General features: G+C 39.6%; 1 protein-coding gene across 6 annotated transcripts in view; it reads left to right on the top strand.

The window, feature by feature from the left end:
* Nucleotides 1–27,791, top strand: part of AP3B1 (adaptor related protein complex 3 subunit beta 1) — a 287,301-nt gene that overhangs the window by 174,255 nt on the left and 85,255 nt on the right. For all 6 annotated transcript variants that reach the window (XM_019482176.2, XM_006261568.4, XM_019482169.2 and 3 more), the window contains 5 exons: nucleotides 5,612–5,798; nucleotides 6,747–6,877; nucleotides 9,330–9,438; nucleotides 10,817–10,967; nucleotides 15,854–16,028. In XM_019482176.2, the coding sequence (XP_019337721.1) occupies nucleotides 5,612–5,798; nucleotides 6,747–6,877; nucleotides 9,330–9,438; nucleotides 10,817–10,967; nucleotides 15,854–16,028 (753 nt within the window). The remainder of the gene's footprint in view (nucleotides 1–5,611; nucleotides 5,799–6,746; nucleotides 6,878–9,329; nucleotides 9,439–10,816; nucleotides 10,968–15,853; nucleotides 16,029–27,791) is intronic.

The raw sequence follows: 27,791 nt of genomic DNA, 5'->3' as shown, positions 1-27,791 counted from the left end.
AGTAGGGGTGTTCAACCTCTGGTCTGCTAGTGAAATGCAGCCTGCAGAGCTTTGGAATCCAGCCCTCAGGGCTCCCTAAGGGTCTGGAAATTTGTCAGCAGGGGAGTGATGGCAGTTAATCCTGTTACCTCTCCCCACTGTCAAAATCCCAAATACCGAGTGGTGGGTTGAAACTGGGGCATGGCTTTCCCCCCACATGGTTAGATCAGGGCTGGGCTACACCCCCTTTCCTGTGTATGATTGGGTTGGGGTAGGGCCATGCCCCCTCCCCCTGCACAACTTGCTTCAGTCTGGGCCCTGCCTCCCATGGGGTTGAGCCATGTCCCCTTTCCTCCCACTTAGCAAGTTTGGGGCCAGGCCACAGCCCTCCCCCCACCCCCCGGCACAGGCCTGGGTCATGCCTCTCCCTAGCCCTCCCTTTCCCCCCACAGCTGTATTTTGTGTAGACTGCCCCTTGTACTGCTCCAGATGACCAGATGGGGTCCCGCCACACCTGGGTACCAGGTTGGGTCCACCGGCTGCATCCGGTTCACGGAGGGACCTGAGCCCATCTGGCCCACTGGATAAAAAGGTTGAGCACTGCTGTTTTAGAGGGAAAGCATATGAACAGGGTATATCCAGAGTCAGTTGTCCCCTCTTTACCCCCCTTGGCATCCACCATCATTAGTTTAATGGTGTCTGAGGATACATCCATGTTCCATTTAATAGCTATAATGAGATTTTACATCCATGAATTTTCATCCTTTGTCAGAAAGGGGGGCTAACTAGGGGCTAAGTTATTTGCCTCTACAACTTTGTGTTTCAATGAGTTCTGCAAGTTTAACTACACACTACACAAAATAAAATAAAATAAAATACTTTCTCGTGTTAGTTTTAAACCTGCTTCCTGCTAATTTAAGGGGTGCCCCATAGTTTTAGTGTTCTGGAACTTGGTGAATAACAGTTCCCCATTTAATTTTCTTCACATCGTCATCATTTCATAGACCTCTATGATATTCCCCCTAGGTTTTCTCCTTTCCAAATTGAAGAATATAGCTTTTTTAGCCTCTCCTAGCATGGCAGCTGTTCCATACCCCAATCATCTTGGTTGTCCTTCTCTGTACCTCTTCCAATTCTACAACATTTTTGAGATGTGAAGACTAGAACTGCACGCAGTTGTATGCAGCTTTTGGAGACTGACCCACTATTTCATTATATATGTGCGAGAAGGGCAGAAGGATGCATCAGAAGTATATATGAACCTGCTATTGATAACCTTGGGTGTCTGAGGGTGCATCTACACTTCACCGTATGGCAACATTACTACGGCACCATGTGCACGCGTCTGGTCTTGTATAGGCACTCTCTAGCAACCTTTGAGCACACACCTGGTTCCAGCCACGGGGTGCATCCCCAGGACTTGTGCGATGGGTCGCGTTCACCCCCAAGGGAGGCCCCGACACTTGCCTGCTATGACTTGGTCTTCTTTTCTTCAGTGGTGGGGCTTCTCCTCACAGATTCTAGCAGACCAGGTGCTGCCCTTTGCAGGCGTTCTTGGGGCTTCACCTCCCCTACACCCCAGCCATACACCCACCCACAGGACCGCTGAATAATGAGTTGCCAGCCTGTCCCTTTTGATGTTCTCGTCCTCTCCCTGCCTACCCCTCAGTGACCTTTTTACCCCGGATGACAGTGGGGTGTGGGACCGTCCTTGTCTCTGCAACTGTTCTCCCTCTGAGGCATCTGCTGTGCTACCTCAGTTCTGTCTCTTGACTTAGAGTCACTTGGAGGTTCCTTCCCCAGTTCAGGCTCTGTGCACCTTCCAAAATTAAAAGAAAAGAAAAGACCAGAATAACCAGGGTACGGGCTTCTGCCCACCCCACTCATGGGTCCAGCGCCTATGGTCCTTGAGATCCCTCGATGCCGTCCTTCCTTGGCCCAGCTGCCTTGCCAAGTCGGGTGTGTAATTCTTTTAATGGGGTCGAGACCCCTCCTGCAGGTCTCTGTCCAGCTCCCTGCTGAGCTGCCAACCCTACTGAGTTGCAGCCCAAGGAGCAGCTTCACCCTCTGACTCCTGCCCCCTCTCCCATTTCCCCTCCGCCGGCTTTTAAATCTGCCAGGCAATGGTTTTTGCTGACGTCATCTGCCGACACCATTCCCAGCCCGCAGTAAAAGCAGCCGATGAACCTTATCAGCAGCCCTTCTTGGCATAGCTCCACTTCTTCTGGGGGTGGTAAGTACTTTTCAGGGCATTTCATTTCTTTCTTTGGGCGGGTCAGCCCTGCCTCAGGTCCCACTGTGGGAGGCTGCTCTGGTGCCTTTGTTTTTGCGCCCCCTAGGGCACCATGCTTTAGTATCTCCTTTTGAAAGTACTAAAGCACAGCACAGCATGGGTGTTTACTGTGGTGTGTGTGTCGCACACAGGTAAATTTTGCTGCTATATTGCTGTAGTGGCACACCATAAGTTGGGGGAGTGCACCACTGTGGTAATGAATCTGGTGATCATGGGTAGACCCATGCGATCACTACATTGCTGTAGTGTGCCATATGGCGACATAGGACATTGCTACATCACTGTAGGGCGATGTGTAGTAGACACGTCCTGAGATGAATAATTGTTAACCATTGTGCCAGTATGGAGAGTCTTGTCTTTTTGGGGGTACTATGTTGTTTTTTTCTATGTTTTTGTACACCCTCTGGCAGAATCAGTTCCTTATCCATTCAAGGATGTCTTAGATGCTCCCACAGGACAGATATAGGCAAGTAGTTTTTATGCTAAAATGAGTTAAATGATCAAACTTCTGTTTTTAGTGCCAGTTGAGAATTTGTGGACAAGTATCGGCCTGCCCACTTCCCTTTTTTCTGGTGGGTATTTTCCAGTAGCTTAATGAAAGCATTATTTTTTGATTGGGGTTATTTGTACAGAGAGGTCTCCAACACCATATTGAAAGAATATTTTTGGTAATAACCCAACTTTTATTTTATTACAAATCACCTGCCGGTGCACTTTAGAAATTGGACATATCCATTATGTAAGCAGAGTAGATCCTTTTTTCCCACATTATTAGTATCTATCCCAACACATACTTTGTGGGTGTATAAAATTTAACTGTGCTGGTATGATGCACAGTAGGAAAAATATCTGTTACTTTCTCTAATCATATTACAAATCAGTATTGCAATACTTCCTTATCTTTATTCCTGTAAAGTGACTTTCCCATGCAAATAATTTTCATGTTCTATACATCAGCAAAGGTGATTTATGCGTTACTTGTATTTTTTGCTTTTATTTAATTCACAGCCATTATTTCAGTGTGTTATTTCCACATATACAGCTAGAAAAGGCTTTTTCTTTTTTTTCTTTCTTTTACAAATGTTCAGTTATTGCCACAGGACAAGAGAAATCAATCTTTTTCTTGCACGTTTTAATGTCGAATGCTATATATGATGATCAAGTTGAGTCATTATTCTTAAAGGAAACTTGAGGACAAGGCATTCTTCCGTAGTGCCATAAGAGAACAAATATATTCACATTATGACTGCAGGACGCAGAAGAGGTTAATTTTATATTTTTGGGTCATGTCTCCCTCTTTTTTCTATTAAAATATTCTGCTTATGCAGAAACCAAAATCGTACTAGACCCAAATTCATTCACTGGCACTGGTGCGAGAATGTGTTAAGTGCTCTCTCCCTGCTAGTGAGGCCCCCTCTGCCCCTGGGGCAATTCACAGTGAAATGCTGTTTTCTCTGATTCATTCTGTTGGGGTTTCTGCCAAGGTGGGAGGAGGTTTGTTTTAATTTACAGAAGAGACCTGATGGCAAAGGCTGTTGAAAGGATAATCTGATCTTGTTTAACCCTTGGCACCTGAAAACACTCCCTTTCCAGCCAGTGCATCTCATTCGGGCTATACAGCACAGAACCTGCATGTGTCTATGTATTCTGTTTGCTTTTAAGTTATGATGCTATATCTCTGTACAACATAATAAATAGAGTCACCAATACTATGTAAAATATGTAAAGCAAAGAAAACCATCTCTTATCCGGAGTTCATATAGGCCCCCATGAGAATAAGCTTATGACAGACTCTTTCTTTAGATGCCTGATAGAGATTCAAACAGGAGGGTCCACGGAAAACTGGGGAGGGAGGTAAAAAGCATTTCTTTTTAGGATATGATAGACCCTTAGAAACTGCATTAGCAATTTTTTAAAATGGTTTACAAGCTATAGCATTATGTTATATACTTATACCATTTATAGTTAATAAAGTCAGAAATCTGATTTTTTTTCCTCCTATATTTTTTTTACCATAATCAATTAAAAGCATTCATAAAAAATGCATCTATCTATGGAAAATCGTTTAGTCATATCTTTTTTTGTAACCATGGAAATTATGAAACTAAATTAATCTCTAGGAAATTTGTTACTGACCGTCATTTTTAGGCAGTCATTGTCAATTTACCTGCTATACTATTAAAACTCTCAAGTTGTTATTGTTATAATATAGCACAATAGTAAAGCTAAGCTTATGGCAAAAAATAATATACAAGGTTGTGTTTTTCAATATAAAAAAATCCCTTTTGACAAGTTATTTAAAAAACTCTACATTATTTATCAGTTTTGATTTTGTGTACCGTAAATGTGTTTCTTTGCCAGGTCCTATTATGTTTTGTTCTTTTTTTATTTAGTGCCTGGGAAACGAATACATAAAAGTGGTTTATTACTTTTAAATGCATTTATTAGCTGTAGATGTTAGTTCTGTATGCAAGGTGTCCTGCAAACATATTTGTAGCAGAACGTTCTTGTTTCTTACTTTCCCTGGTTTACAATTAAAGTAAATTATTAAAATTACTCAATGTATATTAATATTCTCAGGCATCGAATTAGGAAATCGTGTTATGCTGTAAAAAGCTGCAATAATATAAGTTGCTCTCTTACATAAATAAATGAGTGAGATTACTGGAGGCTTTAAGCTCCAAGAAAAAAAAATGGAAGAAGTCTTTTATCCTGGTTTTTAGAGGGCATCAGCAGCTTGCTTTTATGAAAAAGTAACAGCTAAATGCACTGCAAATAATTTGCAGTAATCCAGTTCAGTGATTCATGTGTCTGCTTTAATGGGTCATAATTCAGGGTAAAGTAACTGAGTGCAGTCAGAGTGCAGACACTGCTTATGCCAGGGACAGTATCTCTTCATAAAACACACCTCAGCAGAAGCAGTTTGCCAGCCCCCTAATACCCTCTGATGTTTTGATGTCCTGCATATTTTTCCGATTAAGTTTTGAGTGCCATGTTTTTAGTTGTATTTCCACATTCATTATCCTCACGTAGACCCTTCAGCGGGTTTGCCATATATGATTATTTTTTTAATGATGCCTTTCTTTCCACTTCAGCAGTTTAATAATCTAGCACATGGCTGCTTCTCAGTACTCAGCATTCACCTCCCCAATACAGAGGAGGACATGTGCTTTGGCTTCAAAATTCCATTTGCAGCTTTAGAAATGCATATTCCCTATGGAACAACATTTGTTTGACATAACCATTCATTTTTATTACCTCTTTAAATATGTTTATCCAGAGTTATCAATAATCATAAATAACTTGTATTCTCTTCTTGTCCTGTTTTTTTTCCCTCAGACAAAATTGCTTACCCAGTATGTATTAAATCTCGGCAAGTATGATCAAAGCTACGACATCAGAGACCGTACGAGATTTATTAGGCAGCTTATTGTTCCAAACGAGAAGAGTGGAGCTTTAAGCAAATATGCCAAAAAAATATTTCTGGCACAGAAACCTGCCCCATTGCTTGAGTCTCCTTTTAAAGGTATGACTGCCAGTGTCATCTGCTGAATATTTATTACCTGAAGGAATGTAGTAACATATTCTGTTTCTAATATGCCTACAATGTCACTGGGCAAATATAGATGATTAACATGCAAGTGTATGAAGACAGTATGTACTTGACTTACTCATTTGCTTTTCAGCAAGCAGGATTTGTATGTTGCACACATCGTATTTACCTGATATCCTGGACAAACTGATCAGTTTTATCATGTTGGTTTTGAATTTGGTTTAAATAATAGGTGTATGTCTCAAGAATATTCGTCTATTGAGAAAAATACCTTTATTCACACAGCAAGATTGTTCACCTTAATAGAGGGATCTTAATGTGACTGTTATTAATGCTTTATCAATCTGAAGTAATAAAAATCTGATATTCAAATTCAGTTTATTTTTGAGAAGTGGCAGTTCTCCTGGTTTGATTCTTGAGGTACTTTTAAAAATAAGGGCTAATGTATAGTGTACTTTGCTATTACTATTTTGTTTTCTCAATTAAAAATACAGCTTTATTTTGCTTTCTTAATTTTCACATAGTTATTTAATCCTGGTTTTGAAGCTGTAAAAGCAGCTCCATTTTGAAGAAAAACTATTAAAATTCTGGATGTGTTTGTGCCAAGACATGTATATGGATTGTTTAACTGTGCTGTCATTCTTAATATTCACAGTAAAGTAATTTTTAGAGAAGCTACATTTCAGAGCAACACCTCTAAACACACTGACTGATTAGCTTTTTTATTGACCATTATGGGGGAGATTATTGTAATCTATGGACTGAAATCAGTTTTTTGACCTATGAAGAGTTTCCTAGTTTATATTTATTCCATGACATTTGAGGTAATATAATGCCAATTACCTTTAGCCCTGATTAAGATTGCTCTTTGTGATAGTGCTCATGTTGTTTGTATATTTTCCCCCTCCCTCCTTTTAATAGATAGGGATCATTTCCAGCTTGGCACCTTATCTCATATTCTGAACACCAAAGCCACTGGGTACCTGGAGTTATCCAATTGGCCAGAGGTGGCGCCTGACCCATCAGTGCGAAATGTTGAAGTAATTGAGCCGGTACGTTGACATAATTAAAAGTAACTTTATTTGGGTTGTTACCAGATATTAAATCTAAAATGACTTTTTCTTCCAGAATGACTTTAATTTGCAATTTTGATGTATAATATATTTAGTTTACTTAGTCTGTGCTGGAAACAGGAAGCATCCATATTTTAAAGATTTTTTTTCATGGAGAAAATCTTTAGATGTTTCACATTCTTTGTAATGCTCCAACATTCCTAATGCTCCAACATTAGGATACCTTATGTGTTTTCCTCTTAGATGAATATACCTTTTCCTGTGTTGTTATGACTTTCATACATGCCTTGTTAGTTGAGCAGCAGCATTTTAATTGTAGATGATGCAGGGGTTCCAGTAAATCAAATGCCTGTCCATCTCATTTATCTTAAAAATATATCTGAAAAAATAATACAAATTTGATTAAGTATAAGTCTAAACAGAAGAAAATAAAGTATTATAAACAAGAGCAAACAAAGTCCACATGTCCATTTTAGATGCTTTAAATAGTGTATGTGAATGCTATTAAAAATACCATTTGGTGGGATAGTGAAATCATGACATTAAAGAGTCAGTCAGAGGTATGAGAGACAGCTCCAAAAACAGAAAAAGTCCTGAAAGGAGCATGTCTCCTGATGTGGGCAATTCACAGACTAGTTTAGATATATGATGTAATAGGGAGGCAGTAAGAGGTGATGTGTAGTGGTAAATGACGGAATTTGATAGGTTGGTGCAAAAGCTAGGGCATAGTATGACTTTGTAAAGCAGTGGGATTTCCTGTTTTAGTAGCTAAATATTCTATTTGCGTTTGTTTAGCAAAAATGGAAAACTAGTTCAGAAAGAGCAGTTCTATCTTAGAGCTTAGCATAGAACAGGATATGAAAATATATTTAATTTAAGAAGATACTAGTAAAGGTGTTTTGTCTGGTAGCCCAAGGAAAGTAATCCTGTGAGATGCATCTGTGTATTTCTGTATAAGGCTCAAGACAGACATGAGCAGTAGCCTAACTAAGTGGGCATGACTGGAGCATTAGGCCCAGGTGTACGTGTGCGAGGCAGAGGGCACTAGGGGTGCAAAAAGAGCAACTGTTGCTGCTGGTGCTCTCCTGGCTGCTCTGCGGTTGGCAGCAGCCTGATGTAGCCATTGCCCTTACTTACAGCACTGCTGTTATCACCCAGAGCACAGTTATACCTGTGAATATGATGGCCATCTCCCAGTAACCTCAAGGAAAATTCCTTTCAAACTCTAGTTTTGCTGTCTTTAGTAGTCTGTGTGTATGTGATACCAGAGATGTAACAAAAATAGTTAGGATGTGGAACAGATTATTTATGCATTCCAAGCCATTCATATCCAAGGAATCTTAGAACATTCCTTGGAGTCTTAGAACAGCAGAGACTTCCTATGCCTGAAGAAGGGTGATTGTGCCTGAATGCTTGCAAAGATTTTTTTTCCAACTACTCAGTTGGTCTAATAAAGGGTATCACATCTACCCAAAGAACCTCGCCTGCTCGTATCCAAGAAAATAATTCACAGTTTGGGTTTTTTTGGTTTACATTGAGCATTAGTTGGGAGGTAGAGAATTTGAAACTTCTTGGAGGAGAAAATTTCTACAACATGTTGAAATAGAATTTTACAAGTCTCTGTGTCTGTAGATCCTTTGGTATATCCTAGCTCCTCCAAATTCTGATGCGATTTCCAAATCACTGACATCACTGCCTGACAGACTTACAATATGCTTCTAGCTTAGCTAGTTCTGACTTTTTTTTCCTTGGCCTGTAAGAATTCCTCACGGGTCCTCTGATACTCCGTCTTTCTCAATTCACTAATGTGGTTTACTGATCCTTGAGTGTAAGAATTTGTCATTTAGAGGAGGTATTACAGTGTGAAGCAAACCAGAGCTGTCCTAAGGGTACTTAAGCTTGCAAAGTGTAAGGAACCAGCCTTTGTTGTTTATTTGTGGGGGGGGTTTGGGGGGAGAGGGGAGGAGAGTGGGGGGAGTATAGCAAGGAATTGACCTTTTTCACTCTCCCCTAAAACTTGATTTAGGTGTCAGAAAGGTGGTATATAAGCCCACCTGTGCACTTCATTTTCTCAGGTCTCTTGCTAAGCTGAAGTCAGCGACACTTCTACCTCATGTAGAAGTAAGTGGGGTTTTATGGCCTGGAAATGTAATTATGATCCTTTTTGCAGTACCTTGTGATCTCCTAATATGGTCACCTTACCCTGGTCAACATGCATAAGAACTTGTGGTAGTACTCATGGGTGAAAATAATAATAATAGTGCAATAATGGTTTTCATTATCATATTTATAATCCTGTCTTGGGAAACAGCCTTTGATCCCATTAGCTTTCTTTACCATGTTGTACTCTGCTCCTATGTTACAAAGGTAAATGATTCTCTTAAGTTTATACAGAAACTTTTTTGAGTATCATGTTGAAATTCACTTGCAGACAAAAGAATGGACAGGACTTCTAGGCAAAGCAAAGAAAGAGAAGCCTACTAAAAAGTTTTATTCTGAGGATGAAGATGAGGATGAATCTGCTAGCAGCAGTGATACTGGTATGTATTTTGGTCGCTAACTTGCATGTCTCTTGTGTACTATACCATGCCTTCAAAACATGGTATTATTGGAATGGGAGAAGTGAAAAAAATGTTTCCCAGAATTCAGGCATAAATGAGGAAATGGGGCTTAACTTGAAAAGCTTAAGTTTCTTGATTACAGATACAGTTTTTAACTATATGGATAATATCTTCAGACATGCCATTTCAGTGACTAAAACATAATTTTTGCTTTTTTTTTATTTTAGTATAACTGGGAAAGCTGCTACTCTTATTAAACATGAAGTTGATTGAGAGTTACTGATAACTTGCAACTCCCCCATGTTGTAATATGTAGGAATAGAAATATTTACAAATATAATTTGTTAGTAGAGACCCTACACATTTTAATTGGTTTGTGCCGAATTGTTTACTTTAATAATGTTGACTTGTTGATAAGTGATTTGTGCTAAAGTACAAATTCACTTTAGTAGATTTTACCTTGGATCGTCTAGAGGCAAAATTTTGTTTGTTCCATTCTTCCTGTAGTGGACCAAGCTGTTTTACTATATTTTCCATTTGCATAGACTTTGTCTTAATAATAAAGGAAAATGATTTTTTGGTCATCTAAATGTTTGAGAAACAGATCCATGAGGTTGACATTTCCTATAGATTGGAATATAGCTCAAACAATTGGGGAATCAGGATCTTGATGTTTGGCATTTGAGAGTTAGAAGAATTTGTGTTGCATATATGCAAAATTGAACAGTAAGAAAGATGTTTTCATATCCAAGTTAATAATTTCCCCCTGAAAATTGAGGTTATGATAGAGGAGAAGTGCTTAAAGGTTGTATTGCTGGAAGTAATGGACTGAAACTAGAAAAGGATACATTCGATTTAGACATTAAGAACATTTTCCAACCATAAGGTCAATTAGAGAATGAATAACTTGTTTAAGTTGGTGGTTAAATCGTTAACTCTATAGGTATTCAGGAATAGATTAGATAAAATACAAAGGCAATTAGTATAGAGGATAGTTCTGCAAAAGAGCAAAAGGATGGGCTAGAGGACTTAGTCATCTCTAAGTCCTAATTTTTGCAGGTAATTTTGCAGGATATTGTTAAAAATCCAGCTATAATTAATATAATTAGTCCTAATTCAAACAGGTACAGCAAACAAAGAGATTTTAAAGATAACAAAACATCATTGGTATAAGGCTAAAAGAATATTTTTAAACAGTCTAATTTGACTTCAGTTAATTGGATCCAGGTATAACTGTGAAGTGGATCTGTAAATAAAATTATTTAAAAAATAAAAATATAAATTTGGGCTGCTCTAGGAAGTAAATATATGGTGTTTGGGGGGAAAAAAAGATAAAGTTATAGTGTTTACATTTCAGAGAGTAAATCTGGTAGTGAAAGTGAAAAAGAGAAGGAAGAAGGGAGCAGTATGGAAAGCAGTGGAAGTTCTTCCAGTGAAGAATCGAGTGATAGTGAAATGGACAGCAAAGAAGGTAGAACAAAGAAAAAATCTGAAACAAGTGAGGAAAGGTAAATGTGTTGGGTTGGGTTGGGTTTTTTGGGGTGGGAAGAGGGGCAAAGGAGGGGATATAGCATTTCAACCTTGGTTGAATACCTAATTAAGTTGTTCTTTTCCTATGATTTAGTTTCTAATATCTGCACCCACCTTTTGGAATGCAATTACCTGTTTAAATATATTTTAATGTATTTGGTTCTCTTCATTAGTTGGCCTGCTTTTATGCTTGGCTTTTATATCTAACTTTAGCAAAATCTTGGGGTGGCTTTCTAAAATTGATGTAACCTTGGGAAGCAGAGTGAGTGATCAAGCAGTTGTATGAAACACTTAATTACCTTTTGCAGCAATTTTGCTGAGAGCTAAAATTAAGTCCTTCAACATTTTGCCATTATGTAACTAAGACAATTGATTTTTCTAAATAATGTTATATTTAAAAGGTTATGATCCAAATATTAGAGGCAAAGGCTGTGAAGGGAGACGGTCATAAGCTATTTTAAGTGTTAGTGCTTTTTAAGATTGCCTATTATCAACAGCATTATCGTGTATTAAAATATCATTAAAATTTTGAGTAATTGGGGCTAATACCTTGGATTGCATGAATCTGTTTCTTTCACTGCTGTCAGCAAGTGGCCTCTGCAGACATGATCGCCCTTTACTCTGTAGCCTGCTGCCAGCTCAGTTGATGAGTTTGCAGCTCAGCTCAGTCGTGGCTGACAGCACTGATTGGGGTGCAGTACGCACTCTGCTCCTTTTATTACAGACAGTAATTAAAGCAGCTCGCCCTGCCACTTCCATAACAAACACAGCATAATGCCCTAATTATGACTTTATTAATTTAAGTCAGGATTTAATGATTTTAAAAGTGATTTATATTGTTTTTCCTGTTCAGAACAAATGAAATCTGTAGGTTAAATTAATACAGGCTTTTCATCATTGCAAAGTTAAAAAGCTAGTTACCAGTAAATTCTTTTCATTAGATTAACATCTGAAATTCTAAGCAGTAAGGTAAACAATGATTACCCATCAAAACTGAGTGAAGCATAACAAAATAATACTTTTATCTTGAAAAATCTCATCTTAAAGCTGAACGCGGTGTGTGTTCAAAACAACTTGCATTTCTTATTACAACAAAGGAATATTCAAAATCACGGTGAATTCTTTGTTGATACAAATTTTGCTGGGTAGATTCCCTGGATTCAACTAAATAGGTGAATAGCAATGTGTTTTGCTGGCATCAGTTTGCAGTGGAATTAGGAAAAAACTTTAAACGTAATCAATTAGGGAATTCTGTTATCATCAGTGGTCTCCCAAGTAAGTGTATGTGCCTTTTAATTGTGATTAGTTATTTCAAATTTTTTCTTTTTCTTTCCCATTCATTTGGAGAACACAGATATGCTGTTGTGCAACTGTAGTGCCTCTTGTGAGGTTTTAAAGCTGCTGTCTTGAGAAGTAATACTGTTCGGGTCCGAAAACTATATTTTTAGATTTCAACTTTCTTACATGGCCTAAGCACTATTACCATGGCTCCCTTTTAATAAGTAGACATCATATTTGTTTAAGAAAATTAAATTCTGGGGAATATTAGGGTTTTTTTTCCAAACACTTTCCCAGTTCATTTTTTCTTTTCTAGTTTTGTCCCTTTATAAAATGATACCTTGAAACTGTAGCATGGCATAATACATGCTTACAGTTACCTTCTCACCCTCCTCTTTCCCTCCCAAGTTTTTAGAATACAGAAATGGATCCAAAGGACCCTGTAGTTCCATAACACTAAAGCAATCAGGTTTTGTTTTATTATTTATAGACCTTATCTGTTCACTTTAATACCTCAAAGTACATTCCTTGTAAGAGGGAGGCTTGTTTGAGGAATAGTATCCATAGCATGAAATGCCTTTTTTCAAAGTATAAACTACTGGTCTACAGGGCCACATCCTGTGTGTGGTAGTAGAAACTTTACTGCTTGCATTTTAATGGGTGTTGGGGGGAATATTGTTTTCTTTCTTTTGGCAAGTTAATTATTAGCAGGGATCCTGGTTTCCTCTGATTAAAAAAAAACACAAATTATTTCATTTTAAAAACCTAAAATCTGTGTTTTTCCATGATAAAAATGAAATGACACTATATATAGGTATCAGTTGAACACAATGTTTTATTGAGATATTTACAATTTTAAAGCAGTTAAGAAGCCTACCAGTGTCTCAATCACTATAATAAAATTAATTCTAAATACCTATACGTTTTGGCATTTGATTTGGGGTTTTTTATCATGGAAAATCAGAGCTCCCCCTGCCCCCTTTGCTCACCAGGGTGTGGGTCCAGCTGCAGCTGTCTCCCCCTAGTGCTTTTTGACACTGAACAGCCTTCATATGCTAGTGCTCTCTCTGTCCATGCCATTGCCCCTCACTCCCAAGCCACAGCCTCCTGAGCCCTGCTGGTGCCCCTTACTCCCCACCCACAGCTCCCTACCCCCCAGTCCTGCTGGAGGGGCCCCCAGCTATGGGGCTAGGGACCTAGGTCCACAGCCCTCTGCCCCCCACAGCAGCACTTGAGCCCTGGCTGCCACATGTGGGAGGCAGTGGCTGCTGCAGTGGAGCAGAGCATGGAGCCTGCCCCCCCTCCATCCTCTACCCCATGGGCGGGACAGCCAAAGAAGAGCCTGTGGGGTGGGGGGGTCAGATGTGGGCTGTCTGCTGTGGGCTTGGGCCCCCCCCATCCTGCTGCCCTCCCCGTGAGGTCTCTGTGACCCAGCAGGTGAGAGCAGAGCTGGGCAGAGAAGCTCAGTGCCACCACTATGGAGGCCCCGGGGGGGGGCAGCAGGGCAGGGAGCCCCAAACATGCAGCAGGAAGCCCACCCCCGCCCCGTGCACAAATTTGGGGGGCACGCATCTCCTATCTGCCTCTGGGAATGCGTGCAGGGGTGGGGAGCCAGCCCCTTTCCCACCCCCTGGACGAGCCTCCTGTAGTCCTGTCCCGCTCTCCTCCCAGGCCCTGTGGCTATGCATTTTGGCCCCAGGCCCCAGCTGGGCATCCCTTTCAGCCCCAACCCTGCCTAACCCCTTCCCTCCCTTGCTATGGAGGCTGCAGTCCTTCCCCCCGCCACACTTACCTTCAGAGAGCTGATCTCCGGGGTGCCGGACAGTCATGTGCATGTATAAATGATCACATGCACATGGCATCCCCTGCCTGATTGCCCTTCTCCCACTCCTGCCAGCTTCTTGTAGGCTGGAACTCTGTTGGCCTGCAAGGGGAAACGCACTGCTCCCTGGGTTTTTCTCCTTAAAATGAGAAAATCTGGGTTTTTACCACATTTTTCTGTGGTGAATGGAAAACCTGGATCCCTGATTATTAGCCTCTGTCTGAGATGCATGTGGACAAACTATTTAAAATAATATCATTATGGAGAGCAAAAAACCCCCCTAAAACCCACTTATAATTTTCACTGGTTATGGACAATAGCAATATGAGTCCTATTTTGTCAAGATGAGTAGCACTTTACTGTGTGAGAGAACTCCCAGAAATCCATAGGGGTTTCTTTAAGGCATAAGCTCTTTTTGGCATAAGCTCTTTTTGGCATAAGCTACCACAGGGCTACTCAGCTTCTAGGCATACTGGGGCCATATGCCCAGCAGACCAGGACCTGCGGGGACTGCGTGCCATGTGGGCGGCTGGGTGTCCCCTCATAGTGTGGGCTGCCCAGCACCCTCCCCTGTCCATGCACCCTTAAAGTAACCCAGCTTTCCCCTCTTGCAGACACATGTCACATGGGCAACCCCCTGCTGTCCCTGCCATGGGCGCAACAACTGTCCCCTCACCCTGCTTTCTTTCTCCCCTCGTTGCATACACCACTCATCTGCAGCATGGGCAGTCTGGCTTCCTTTACCATGCATGGTTCAAGCATTCCAGCCCTCTCCTAGCTGCTGGGACAGAAGCAACTGGGGAAGAGGAGAGGCGGCCAGATATAAGCCTGCGGGCTGTATGCTAACCCTTTAGGGCCTGCATGTGGCCTGAAGGCTGCCGGTTGGACAGCCCTGAGCTAGGATGTCAAGATGTTGCCTTGGTAGTGCTGGAGTGATATTTAGACATGATGGTTTAGGAAATATGTGAGAGGCAAGAATTTCTGTGGGCAAGATCTACAACTACATGGCTGGGATAGATTTAGACAGACTTTCAAATACGCTTTCAAAAACTTGTCTAAGTCTGTTCCAGTCATGGTGTTGATCCAGTAAAATGTATCACCCACAACATCTTTGCCTCTAAAGATGTTGCCTTATTTTATAGAACTGTTTTAAGTTGCAGTGTGTTAGAACATTCCTATATTGGACCAATACTACTTTATAAATATTTCTCTTTCTAGTTAATTTAATTTTAAAGCATCAATGAACAACTCCTAATTCAGTGAAAGTTACTTTGCACAAAAAATGGAGATGAATCAAGGTTTCTTAAACCAAAGGTTAAATAGTGTGAAAGCTGTACAGTCTAAAAGAATCACCATTTTTGTAGAAGGTGCTACAAACATAGTGCTGCCAAGCATTATTCCCTCTTGCATTATTGATTACCATTGTTTTATTATTTTTATGACCCCTTCTGTTTCATTGTTTTGTTTGAAGTATTTTTGCTTATATACAATTGATGGGTTTTGTGACATAAGGTAAATTATTTAGGTAGTTACAACATTGTCTATATGATTTTATTGATACATTAGCTATTTATGCCATCTTGGCTAGGTTTCAGTTGTCATGAGAAATCGGTTACTCCGACGTACTTTTAATAAAGTATTGGAAGGACAAAGTTTAGGACTTTTTCTGAGAGCTGACCCATCTGTCTTGGCTTCTTTTTCTTGCATCAGATATTTTTCAGTGTTTTTTCACTTTTAAAAATAGCACATTCTTTTTAAACACAGTGACTCAGATGACACTGAAAAGAAAACAAAGATGATCTCCAAAGGAAAGAGAACCTCCAGGTCCTCTGAATCAGGATCTAGTTTAACAGAGGAAAGTTCTTCAGGTTCTGAATCAGAATCTGACTCTGAAAGTGACTCTGGATTAAAAAAACCTGAAAAGGCTACTTCGAACAAGGTAAAGTCTGTATAACCCTTCATTAAAAATTTCATCTGGTCATTTGCATGTCTCTGTCTGTTTGTAGAGGTGTCTTGAAAGCAGCAATTCTCAGAATTTATGTTTTTAGCTAGACTAAAACTAAATTTAATCAGCATTTGAATAATATAATCAGCACATGATCAGCATGTAATATAATCAGCACACAAATATAATCAGCACTTCACAATATTGGGAGAAGTGTCAGATTCTCCTTTGTATTCTTGTACCATAAATCTGGAGTAACTTCTAGTGTAGCTGTTCTGATTTTTACAACCATATTCAAAATCATAATTTCTGTTTAAGCTGTGGTTTGCATCATATCAAGTCTACGGCCAAATATTCAAAAGTGCATGTAAAAAAAGGTGTATATACATTGATACATCCCTACTTTCAGCTCACAAATACTCTGTGAACATTAGTTAAATGCTATATGTTTGTGTGCATACATGAATTAAGATGTGCAAATTCTTAGTTTAAGTGTTCTACTTCAGATTTTAGCAGTCACCATTGTCCTTCATGTATGCCCATAATATAAGTTTGCTTATGTTCCAACAATAAGTACTTTTTGTATGAAGATCAGGTGTAAATGTAGAGAGAGGAATCCAAAATTAGAGTTTTGATAGATTTAAACATGTGAAAATAGGAGTCTATACCTGTACTCTTTAATGGACCTGTACTCTTTAATGTCTTCATAAACAGTCTGGACACTGGTGTCAGAAGCGGACTGGCTAAGTTCGCTGATGACACCAAACTTTGGAGAAGAGTGTCCACACTTGAGGATAGACTGGTGATCCAGGATGACCTCTATAAGCTTGCAAGGTGGGCAGATGAAAACTTGATGGAATTCAATACAGCGAAGTGCAAGGTGCTCCACCTTGGGAAAAGAAACCCGCATCATACTTATAGGCTCGGCATAGGCTCAGCAGTGCTACGCTCACTAGCACCTTGACTGAAAGAGACTTGGGGTCATGACTGACCACAAGATGAACATGAGCCACCAATGTGATACCATGGCTGGCAAAGCAAACAAAACTCTGGCTTGCATCTACCAATGCATCTCGAGCAAGACCCAGGAGATCATCCTCCTGTTGTACTCGGCCTTAGTGAGGCTGCAGCTGGAGAACATCAAGAACATCCAGTTCTTGAAAGAGTCCAGAGGAGAGCCACATGCATGATCAGAGGGCAAGAGAACAGGCCTTACAAAGAGAGGCTACGAGCTATGGGATGCTTCCTGAAAAGCACAGGCTCAAGGACGCCTTGGTGGCAGCCTATAAGTACATAAGTGGTGTGCATCAGGATCTGAGGGAATGCCTGTTCAGAGCACCACAAGGTCCAGCAGTCTCAAACTCCTGCAAGACCATTTTAGGCTGGACATAAGGTAAAACTCCTTTACTGTCTGAGCCCCCAAGGCCTGGAACAGACCCCCCACAAACATGGTATAAGCGCCTACTCTGGACACTTTTAAGAAACATTTGGATGCTTTTCTTGCTGGGACCACAGCTGACTTCCTGTCCTTTGGGCAGGGGCCTTGACCCAGTGATCTTATGAGGTCTCTTCCAGCCCTAATGTCTATGAAATCTGTAAAATAATTATAACTTTAACTGTAGTGGGATTTTTGCTCTAGGTGTGCCCATTTCTCTAGATATCAGTTGAAATAGCTGAGCTGATGCCTCTGGTGCATAGTGAAAATTGTGAATAGTTCACTAAAATATCTTGATTATTAGGTCATATTACTATCCTGTATGTGAACAATATCAGAATGTGTTCCTAAATCAGTAACATTGTATGCCCTGGACAAGTTTATAAGGTAGGAGGTAGGGCTATGCGAAGCTTCAGTCCCTGATTCAGTTCAGCGGAGATTCGACCCAATTTGTTGGCCAAATTGGAATTGAATCAGGAAACCCTTTAATATCTCTGAATCAAATCGGAACCCTCCGAATCGATTCAGAGCAATTTGGAAAGATTCAGAGATTCGGACATAGACGCAACTTTAAATGTTTTTTCTACATACCTCAAGGTAGCAGGCAGCTCATGAATGCTTTGATGGTGGGGCGGATGGAGCATCCCACAGGAGCTCAGGAGGCTCCCCAGCGTGATCGGCAGCAGACCCAGAAGTGGACCAGAAGCACTTCCAGGTCCACTGGGGAGCATGCAGGGGGATCCCCCTGTGCCTTCCCGGCTTGGCGACTGGTGCCTCCTTGGTCTGGGGGGGCACCTGGGGTCCCTCTACAGCTGATCACTGAGCTGGGGATACGCACCCCTCCCCTCCCCCTGCACTCCCTGGCAGACCCGGAAGTGTGCTCCCTGGCGGGCACTTCTGGGTTTGTGGCTGAGCAAGTGGGGGCCCCCCAGTGCTCCTGTGTGATGTTTCATCTGTCCCAGCATCACAGTGTTCACAAGCTGCACCTGGTACCTCAAGGTATGTAGAAAAAACATTTAAAGCTGTCTCTGTGCCCCAATCACTGATTCTCCAAATAAGCATTGAATCTTCAGATTTGGATTCAGCTGAATCAAATCAGGAACAGCGATCTGAATCAACAAATTGAATCACTATTCCCAACTTGGGCCGAATCGAATATGGCCCATTTCGCACCCCCCCAGTAGGAGGTTTAAAACCCAAATGCCAGCACTCTATCTCAAGGGGTTGAAGTGTAATGTAATCATTGCCTGGAAGTTCTAATTTTTAAAAGTCCAATCTAAAGTAAGAATGTGGCCAGTGAATTCTGGCATGTGGCTCTTCTAAGTTTAAGGACAATGCTATCACAAGATTAAATGTCTATAAACTGGCTGTGAACAAATTTAATTTAGAAATTAAAAATTTTCTAACCCTGATAGGGTGAAGTTTAGGAACAGATTTCCAAACAAAGTAATGAGGGCAGAGGTTGCTTCAAGATCAAACTTGTCCAGCATATGGAATGGATATGGTGACACCACAGGGTTCCTGGAGCAATAATTTGTTCAGTGTGATAGGTGGATTCAGGTGTTTGTTATCTCCATGATGAATTTGAAAGGAAACACTTTCTCCATTTTGGAAGTGTCTGGTGATCCATACTTCAGGGCTTCCATTGTTTACCTATAGGAACCACAGATATTTATTTTTCTCATGAATGCTCTGTTTGGCTTCTGGTGGGTTTGGGGGTTTTTTTTTGTTTTTGCCTTCCTCTAAAGCATTGGCCATACTCCACAGCTTCAGATGGGAGTTTGCCCAGGCTTTGCTGGTGCTCCTGCTAGTTCTTAGTACATCTCGGGTGTCTTTTTGAAGGGCCTTGTACACTTTAGGGCAGACTAATAGTCAAATTTGGGGTCAGGAAATAATTTTTTACCCAAGTCATATTGGCAAGGGTTGTGGGGGTTCTTGTTTGTTTGTTTGTTTACTTGTTTTTTGTTTTTTAGTTTTCCTTTCTAATGTGATGCATGGTTCTCTTAGGATTGTCTGAGCTTATACTAATCAAACAAATTCTTTAAATTGGACTCTGAAGTGTGTGAGAGGTTTTATAAAACTTCTTCTCATTCAGCAGAGCTGCTCCTTATTTGAGTTCAGCTCACAAATGTGCCTGCTTTAGTTAAAATATTTTTTTCTAAAGTTAAATATTTTGGTTTAGCAATACTAGGAATATATGATGGATTCTCTTTTCTTTTGTACGCTCCGGGTTTGGCTTGAAGGTAGTGATTTTACACAGCTGAAACTGAGGACCCACCTTAGCCTGCAGATGTATGAAAAATTAAATATGTAAATAGACTGTCTGGTTCTGGCTGGGTTTGTAGAACTGGAAATTAGAAGATTTTTTTTTACATGTAACCTAAACAGTTGCTATATTTAAATTTATGTTTATTTTAAGGAATGTGAAACTCCATGCTGAATCTTTGAAGGGAAAATACTGAAAAAATATTGAAATGCATTGTCTTATTATCATTTATCATGTCTGCGCAGCTCTACCCCTTTTTTATAAAAACTTTCATTTTAAAACCTTAATTCAAAGTTTCCATTTTAATTTAGATAATATTTTTTATAGAATTAGATGATGTTCTGAGGTATTGGAAAACTAAATGACACATTTCATTCAAGATTCCAGTTTCTTTAAAAAACAGATAGGTATAGTCAACACTTATCACATCTTATGCAGACCTGGAAATGGACACAGATGTATATCATAGTTGTGGTTAAATGTGACAGTTTCAACTTGTTAAACTAATCATGGATAAATCATTATCCAAATGAGAGTAATCTTAAAACTACCCAGAAGGACAATTCTACTAGGAATGGCCCTGGGTTTTACCTTAAAGATAGGTTAAAGGATGTGTTGCCCTTTTAACTACGTAGTTTGCACAGGGAGCATGCCTTGATGTCAGAGTCCCATTCTATTTCCTCCTCTATCTAAGACACAGGAGAGATGAGGGGAGTCCCATACTACATGAAAAATGGAAGCTTATCTCTGTATTGTCCAAGCAGCCCACTGGGTTTATAAGGATAATTAACTTCACTGGAACTCACTGAAGTTAAATGTAATGTAACCTCCATATAACTGACTTATGGAACCTCCATATAACTGACTTATGGGATACTACATGAAAAGTAGAATACCCCTCACCCGCACCTGCACAACTACAATCCACTTTTTCCTGAGAGAAGTCCTGAACATGAACAAATTTGGCAACCAGATTTGGCTAGGCTTGAACAGCCATGCTAAGTTAAGTGTTTTTGCTGTTTTTTCTCTCACCTGTGCTCACATATCTTTAGGACTTCCTGGGACATATTCCATGGTTCTTTATGGTTTGTTACTCTGATTTCTTTCCCAATGAATTGTGAGGTAACTTAAAATATGGAAAAATGTGGAAATGCATTGGAGAATTATCAGTATGCAGGTGATTTAATCTGTGCCCTCATTGCAAAGTAATATTGTTAATAATCCAAGCCATCAGTCTGTAATCTTTTTGCAGGGACAAGCTAGACAGGCCCACCACTGGTCTGAGGCAGGTTGGCCTAGGACTGGGTTGCCCTCCCTGCCTCCCAGCTACTATATGGGTAAAGCTTCCAGCTGGCCAGCCACAACACAGGCGAAGCCCCCTGCCACCAAAATGCCATCAAAGCCCTCTTGCTTCACAAGCTGGATTCAGTGGCCATGCAGGTTGCTAACCCCTAATCCAAGCCAAAAGCAAAACCCTCACTCTAACTCATACACCAGCTGTGCCAGTTGTGAAAATACCACTAAATGTCATTTGAGAGGTCTGTGTATGTGAACAGGAGAAGAGTTAGAGGCAACGACTGAGGAAACACCCAGGGTGTACCTTCATACATTAATTATGCTCCTTGTACCTGAAGGAAAGTTTTCCCAAACTATAGAAACTGTAAATAGTTATAGCATGTGCTGCTGCTACAAGCAAATGCAAGTCTTGTGTAAAATATTGAAACAGGACTTTGAAATTTATGTACCAACCCAAGTGTTCAGCACATCTAGCTGACACTACAGTGAATGCACTTTTAGGGATTTTATGTGCAAGTGTTTAAGGGAAAGTAAAATCTTTTTACTTAGTGAAATAATTTTTTGCTTTAGAGAAAAATCATTAGGAAATAATTGTCAGTTTGAGGAGAGCAGCTTTACTCACTACACAGAATAAATCAGAAAAATATGTAAGCTAAGCTGATCTCTGTTTTATGTGAAGAACGTGTTACCTCTTCTTAGTGGTTAGCCAAAGTTTTTATAAATTGTGATGGGTCCTATTGTTCGCAGTCGCAGCAATACCTTTTATATTCATTTTTTACGTTGTTCCCTGAACATACAGAGAGCCAGAACATATTAATTTCTTCACCCATAGCTTCACACCCTTTCTTGCCAGCATTTGGCTCAGAAACCCTTTCTAGGCTTTTCTCAGGGCCATGCTTCCAGTGAGGATAGCATTGTGTTTGCAAAGAAATAAGAAAAGATAACATGTAAAAGACCAAATGGTTTGGTTCAAATTACTTTAGGAAAAGACTGTAAAAGAGGGGTATGATCCCAGGGGTATGATCTGCTTTAGGCTCCCAGGTTTGGATTTAGGTATAGGTAGAAATATCAACATTGTTGCTAGTAACTGACCTCAAATGAGACTTTAACTTCCTGGATATATATTGTGGGGGGAAAAAAAGAAAATGTCACTTATACTGCTAGGCCAGTTTATTTTTTCATTCAACAGCTGACACATTTTTACCAAACCATCATTGAACAAAAAACAAGTTATGCCAATTTAGTTTTGGACTTTTAGGGCACTTTTACTCCAAGAGCCACTCTAATTAAAGCACCACCACATCTTGGGTATCAGCATCCCCACGCTTAAAAATGGTGGTGGGGGCACTTGAACAAAAGCTGGTTTGATGAGCTTTAGTTCAAGTGCTCCCACCACCATTTTTAAGTACTGGGACACTGATACACGAAACGCAGGAGGCTGCTGGAGTGTGGCAATTGCCACACTCCAGCAGACTCAATCGAGTCTGCACTGACATGCTGGTTCGAGCTTTAGTTCAGGTGCCCCTGCTGTCATTTTTAAGTGCCGGGACACTGATACATGAGACGCAGGAGGCTGCTGGAATGCAGCACTTACAGTAATTAATCAAGTGTGCTTGTGTATAGGCGCCCTTAGTAAATAGTGAGAACACTATGGAAGGGCTAGTCATATAAATAATTATTCAGCAAGTAAATGTAAGTTGATTCATTTTTAATGAAGTATAAGTAATGTTGAAAACCTAAGGTTTACAATTTAAACAGAGCAAGCTTTTAGAAGTTAGGCAACTAATTAGTGAAGTTAACTGAACTAAAGACATGAAATGAATAAGGGAAGAGGCTTGGAGTCGGATTCAAGAACCATCGGGAATTTGCAGCTCAACTAGTCGAAAGCTCGTAAGAAAATGCTCCAAACATGGTTGAAGACCCATCTCAAAAAAAGATGTACAGGTACTCCTCACTTAACATTGTCCCAGTTAATGCTGTTTCATTATTACATCGCTGATCTATTAGAAAACGTACTCATTTAAAGTTGTGCAGTGTTTGGTTATAATATTGTTTGGTCACTGCCTGCTAGAAGGTAACTACTGTGACATAATTGAATTCGCTTAATGTTGTTTCGCTTAAGTCGCATTTTCCCAGAATATAAGTATGACGTTAAGTGAGGAGTAGCTGTATTAGGAATAAGCAAACAGCTTACAAGGTATGGATGAAGGGATTGATCATCAAAAAGCTTCAGTGTTGCTGGTCAAAGTGGAGAAATAAATCTGAGAATTGCCAAAAAATGAACCCGAGTTATACCTTGCAAAGGAAACTAAAAACATACGCAATAGAGGTTCTTACAATGCAAAGAGAACAAAGAAAGAAGCATGGTTTCCATTTAATTTTAATGGAATGGAGATTTTAGATGATGATCTAGATTTTGCCCAAAACAATATGTTGTCTCAGTTTTCAGTGAGGTGATCAAACAGCAAAGTATAGGGAGAATGAGGGTAATGGAAATGACCACACCAGAGGCCAAGACGCAACTCTGAGAGTAATGTGCTCCAGTCTGAGGAACCAAGTAGTCTCCAGCCTAGAAGAGTTGGAGAACTGTCATATAAAGTAACAGGCATGGTAATAGTGATTTTAATAAATTTGTAATGTCAGAGTACCCATGCATAACTGGAGAACAGCAAATGTAGTATCTCTCTTCAAGGAGAGAGAAAAATATGATGTAAACAACCCCAGGACCATTAGTTTGACCTAAGTACTACTGTGGAAGAATTTAAACAAGCTTTGAGAAGAGTATTAAAGCTATAGAAGTCACTGAAAAACTGGGACAAAATGCAGCTAACATAGGTTCAGCAAGGGTGGATTATGCAAAGTTAACCTATTCTCTGTTTGATAAAATGACTCATTTTTATAGAGAGGGAAATGCAGTGGAATTCAATAAAGCATTCAGTATGGTGCCTGATGGGGAATTTATTTGTTGAAGTGGAGAATATGGGGATTAATACAGGAGTGATGAGGTGGGTAAAGAACTGACAGAAGTTGAGAGGACACTGGGCTGTGTTGAAAGAGGACCTGCTGAGCTGAGGAAGGTTACCAGTGGAATGCCTCCAGGATTGGCCTAGAACTGATTTTATATACTTATAAAGTACAAGTTAAAAGAAAAAGGAAATGTGTATTAATGAAATTGCCCAATGGCATAAAATTGGGAGGCACTGCCAACAGATTAGACTATAATTCAGGAAGAATTGGATGACCTTAAAGACCAGAGTGATAGACACGGGATAAAATTACTTAGCACAGATTGCCAGGTCATGCGTTTAGAAAGTGACAACAGGAATGTCTGCTAAAAGCTGAAGAATTGCCAATTAGGTATGATGGAGGAGGAGAAAGACCTGCATGTACTTGTTGACCAAAGAATGGCTGTGAACAGATCAAAGTCCTGTTAAGTGAAAAGGCAATAGTGGCATAAGAACAAGTAGGTAAAACTGGTTATGAATAAATTTAGATTGGAAATTGGGGGAAGAAGAGAAGAGGGGGATTGTCTAACTATCAGAGGAGTTAGGTTCCAGAGCATCTTTTCAGCTAACAGTCAATAAATGGTATGTTTAAGATGGAGCTGGTTGAGCTCACGGAAGCATGTAACCTAGGACAGTTTAATGCAGTACAATGGGACTGGACTTAATCTGGGAGATTCCAGCACTGCTGTGACTGAATCCGATGCTTCCTTTTTTTCCTTTTCTCTCAGCTTTTGGTGTTTTTCCTATGAAGGCTCCTGGCCAAGGACGTTTCCCCCAGTCAATGTATTAGTCTCAGCACTTGCTGTATCAGTTTGCTTAGACCAGTGTTTCTCAGCCTGGCCCTCAATGTTTGCACATGGGTTCAGGTACAAAAAAGGTTGAGAACCATTGCCTTAGACCAAGCAGTTTAACTTCTATTCAAGCCTTGCCCAATGCTTGTGTTTTTTTCGATATTGATGTTGTCTCAGGTTCCTGATTACATAAAGATTCTTAAGGACTTCTTTTTGTATTTATCTGATATGTAAAGGGGTTTTTTATTCTCATTAATATTAATATGGTCTAATACAACCTATAACACCTTACCCTAGGCTCCCTCAAGACAACAGGTGGAGCTAAATAGTGACATCTTAAACATCTTCCCAAGCAAAAAAAAAAAAAAAAAAGGCTATCTTTACACTTTCCATAGATTTTCTTTATGTCAGTATATGTTGTCACAGTAACAGCCCCAATTAAACTCCAGGAAGATTTGAACAGGAGTACATCTGCTCACAGAAATACCTATGTTTTTGTGAAATGTTTGCTAGTACAGACTCTGCCCATTTTGTTCTAATGAGGAATTGACCACAATCCTTCCAGCTCCAGTTTCTGCATTGGCTGTCTCATTTTTTTCATTATACAGAGATATAAAATTCATCAGCTTTTCACCTGCTTTGCAATTAAAAATATAAATGGAAATACTGTGCTGTAAGATGCGAGAAATTATATTGGCAATTTTCAATTTCTAAGTTCACTACAGATTTAGTAAACTTTATATAATCTTTGTAATGTTTTTGAGTTTAATTTACTGTCTTAATATTTGGAGTTGAATATTAATACCATGTTACACACAGGTTCCATAAGAAAATATTATTTGATTTTTTTTCTATGTATTTTGTATATCTACCTTTGTCCAAGCATAAAAATAGATATGTGCAATGGTCCAAGATTATTTTGGCTGAATACAATATTAACATTTTTGTGCTTCACTCGTAACATTGTTACTTTGAACAAGCATTTGGATTCTTTGTAGCTAAGCTACAGCAAACAGAAAATTCACTTTCCTATCCTGCTGTACTGTATTTCATACTTTGAGGTGCTCTGATATGTAATCAAATACTGTAGAAATAAAATGCAGATTTGAGGATGTTGCACAGATAAATAGGTGCCTGTACAGTAAGATTTTAAAATCAGCTACTGTTGGCTTCTTTATACAAGTCTAATATAGTCACTCAGCTGTTAAAAACCTGATCCACTATTTAAAAAATATACAAAAACAAATTGTCTATCTTTCTGCCTGATCTCTTTTCAAGTGCTAACACAATGGAAACAGTGGGTGATCTGTCAATGCATTTGGTTTGTCAATGATGGTTTTGTATAAATATTGGGAAGATAAGAAATAAAATTCACACAGTAAAATATGATTTCATCTGCCTTTTCTCTGCAGCTCCATGGCTCACGCTGCGGTGTGAAATTCTCATTTTACACACTTTGCAGGCGGAGCACATGAATTATGCATTGAGCAAGAGAAATCTCCTGCTTCAAGTCCTATATGCATTTACCCAGGTTCTATCTCTATTACCAAGATGAATTGCAAATGGAGAAATGTTTGATGGAATATAGCTTAACTTCTTTGTTTAATATTCATCTTTTTTCCAGAGTAGGTTCTTTAAGTAGGAAACTGTTCTGTTTATACTGTAGGTTTATTTTATTTTTTTTAAAGGTGAAAAATAACGCAACACAGATGCTGAATATATCAGAATGTTTTTATAGCTTTGATTTGGAATGCAAAGCTCTCTCTCTTTCTCTCTCTCTCCCCTGTGCAGACATATCTGTTGGTAATGTTTGTATCGGTCATTGGCTTTTTATTATTCCTAGAAAGCCCTTGAATTTCTTTTTCTTAAACTTCAAAGGAAAAAGAGTTGTAATGAGAGGCCAATTTAACTTACTTGCTTTGCCTTTTGTGTTTGCCTTTGACTTAAATATAAATTTTAAAGTGTTATACATTCCAAACTATGAAGTAGAGAATAACTTGACCAATGCTCTAATTTTAGCTTTATCTTGATCTGGTTGCTTTCTAGTTTGTCCAGACAAGGAAGTTTACAGTTCTCAAAAGACAATCATGCACTTGTTTAAAGGAAAGCCAGAGTTATTGTCTCAACATAAAGTTTTGATACTTCACATAGTTAAGTTTCTCTTGCTGTGTATTATTAGAATTTAAATAATGATTCTGTAGTTGTCAGGTTTTTTTACCCTCTAAATGTACTGAAATATTTTTACAGAAAAAAATTACCTCATAATGAAATTTCTTATACATTTTCTGATCCCAAAAATATTTTGGGAAAAATGAAACAAACCTGTTGAGTTCTTGAGCTGCCAGAGTCTGAGGGGAGACATTTGCCATGCTTTAAAGATGGACTGCAAAAAACAGTCCATCTTTCTGAACAGTGTTCAGAAAAACACTAATTTCTTTTATTTCTCTACCGTTATGAGATGTTCTTGGTGGTTGCTGTTTCAGTAAAGCTGTCTCAGAGTGTGACACCATTAATGCTCACAGTCCTTATTGAAAACATATGGTTAATAATATGTGTGATGTTGTCGAATGCTGTACTGTAAGAATATTTGGACAACAGAAATACTAAGAGGAGATCACATGAGCCTATTCAAATGGCAGTTGAGTGTATTTTGTTCCTGGAACCAGGACTACATCATCTGACACCTGTAAATCAATGATAGTTGATAATGACAGGGAGGGTATAACAGGGGATGGATTGCACTAGACATGCCCTGTACTTTATACTTCCAAAGTTGTTGTTGGCAGTTTCTTGATTTGAGAATGGCCTCTACCATGACTCGTTCATGGGTCTTGAGGTGACTTAAGAGTCCAGTCCTTGAGCCACAGATCCATCTGCAAAAGTTGCTGGCCTTTCCATAGGGGAGAGTAGGCAGTAGGCCAAGATTCCTTTTCTTTTCCTTCCTCTACTGTCTCTTCTCTGCTT

The sequence above is a fragment of the Alligator mississippiensis genome, chromosome 3, assembly GCF_030867095.1.
Source record: "Alligator mississippiensis isolate rAllMis1 chromosome 3, rAllMis1, whole genome shotgun sequence".
Lineage (NCBI taxonomy): Eukaryota > Metazoa > Chordata > Crocodylia > Alligatoridae > Alligator > Alligator mississippiensis.
This window is presented reverse-complemented; position numbering and strand designations above follow the sequence as displayed.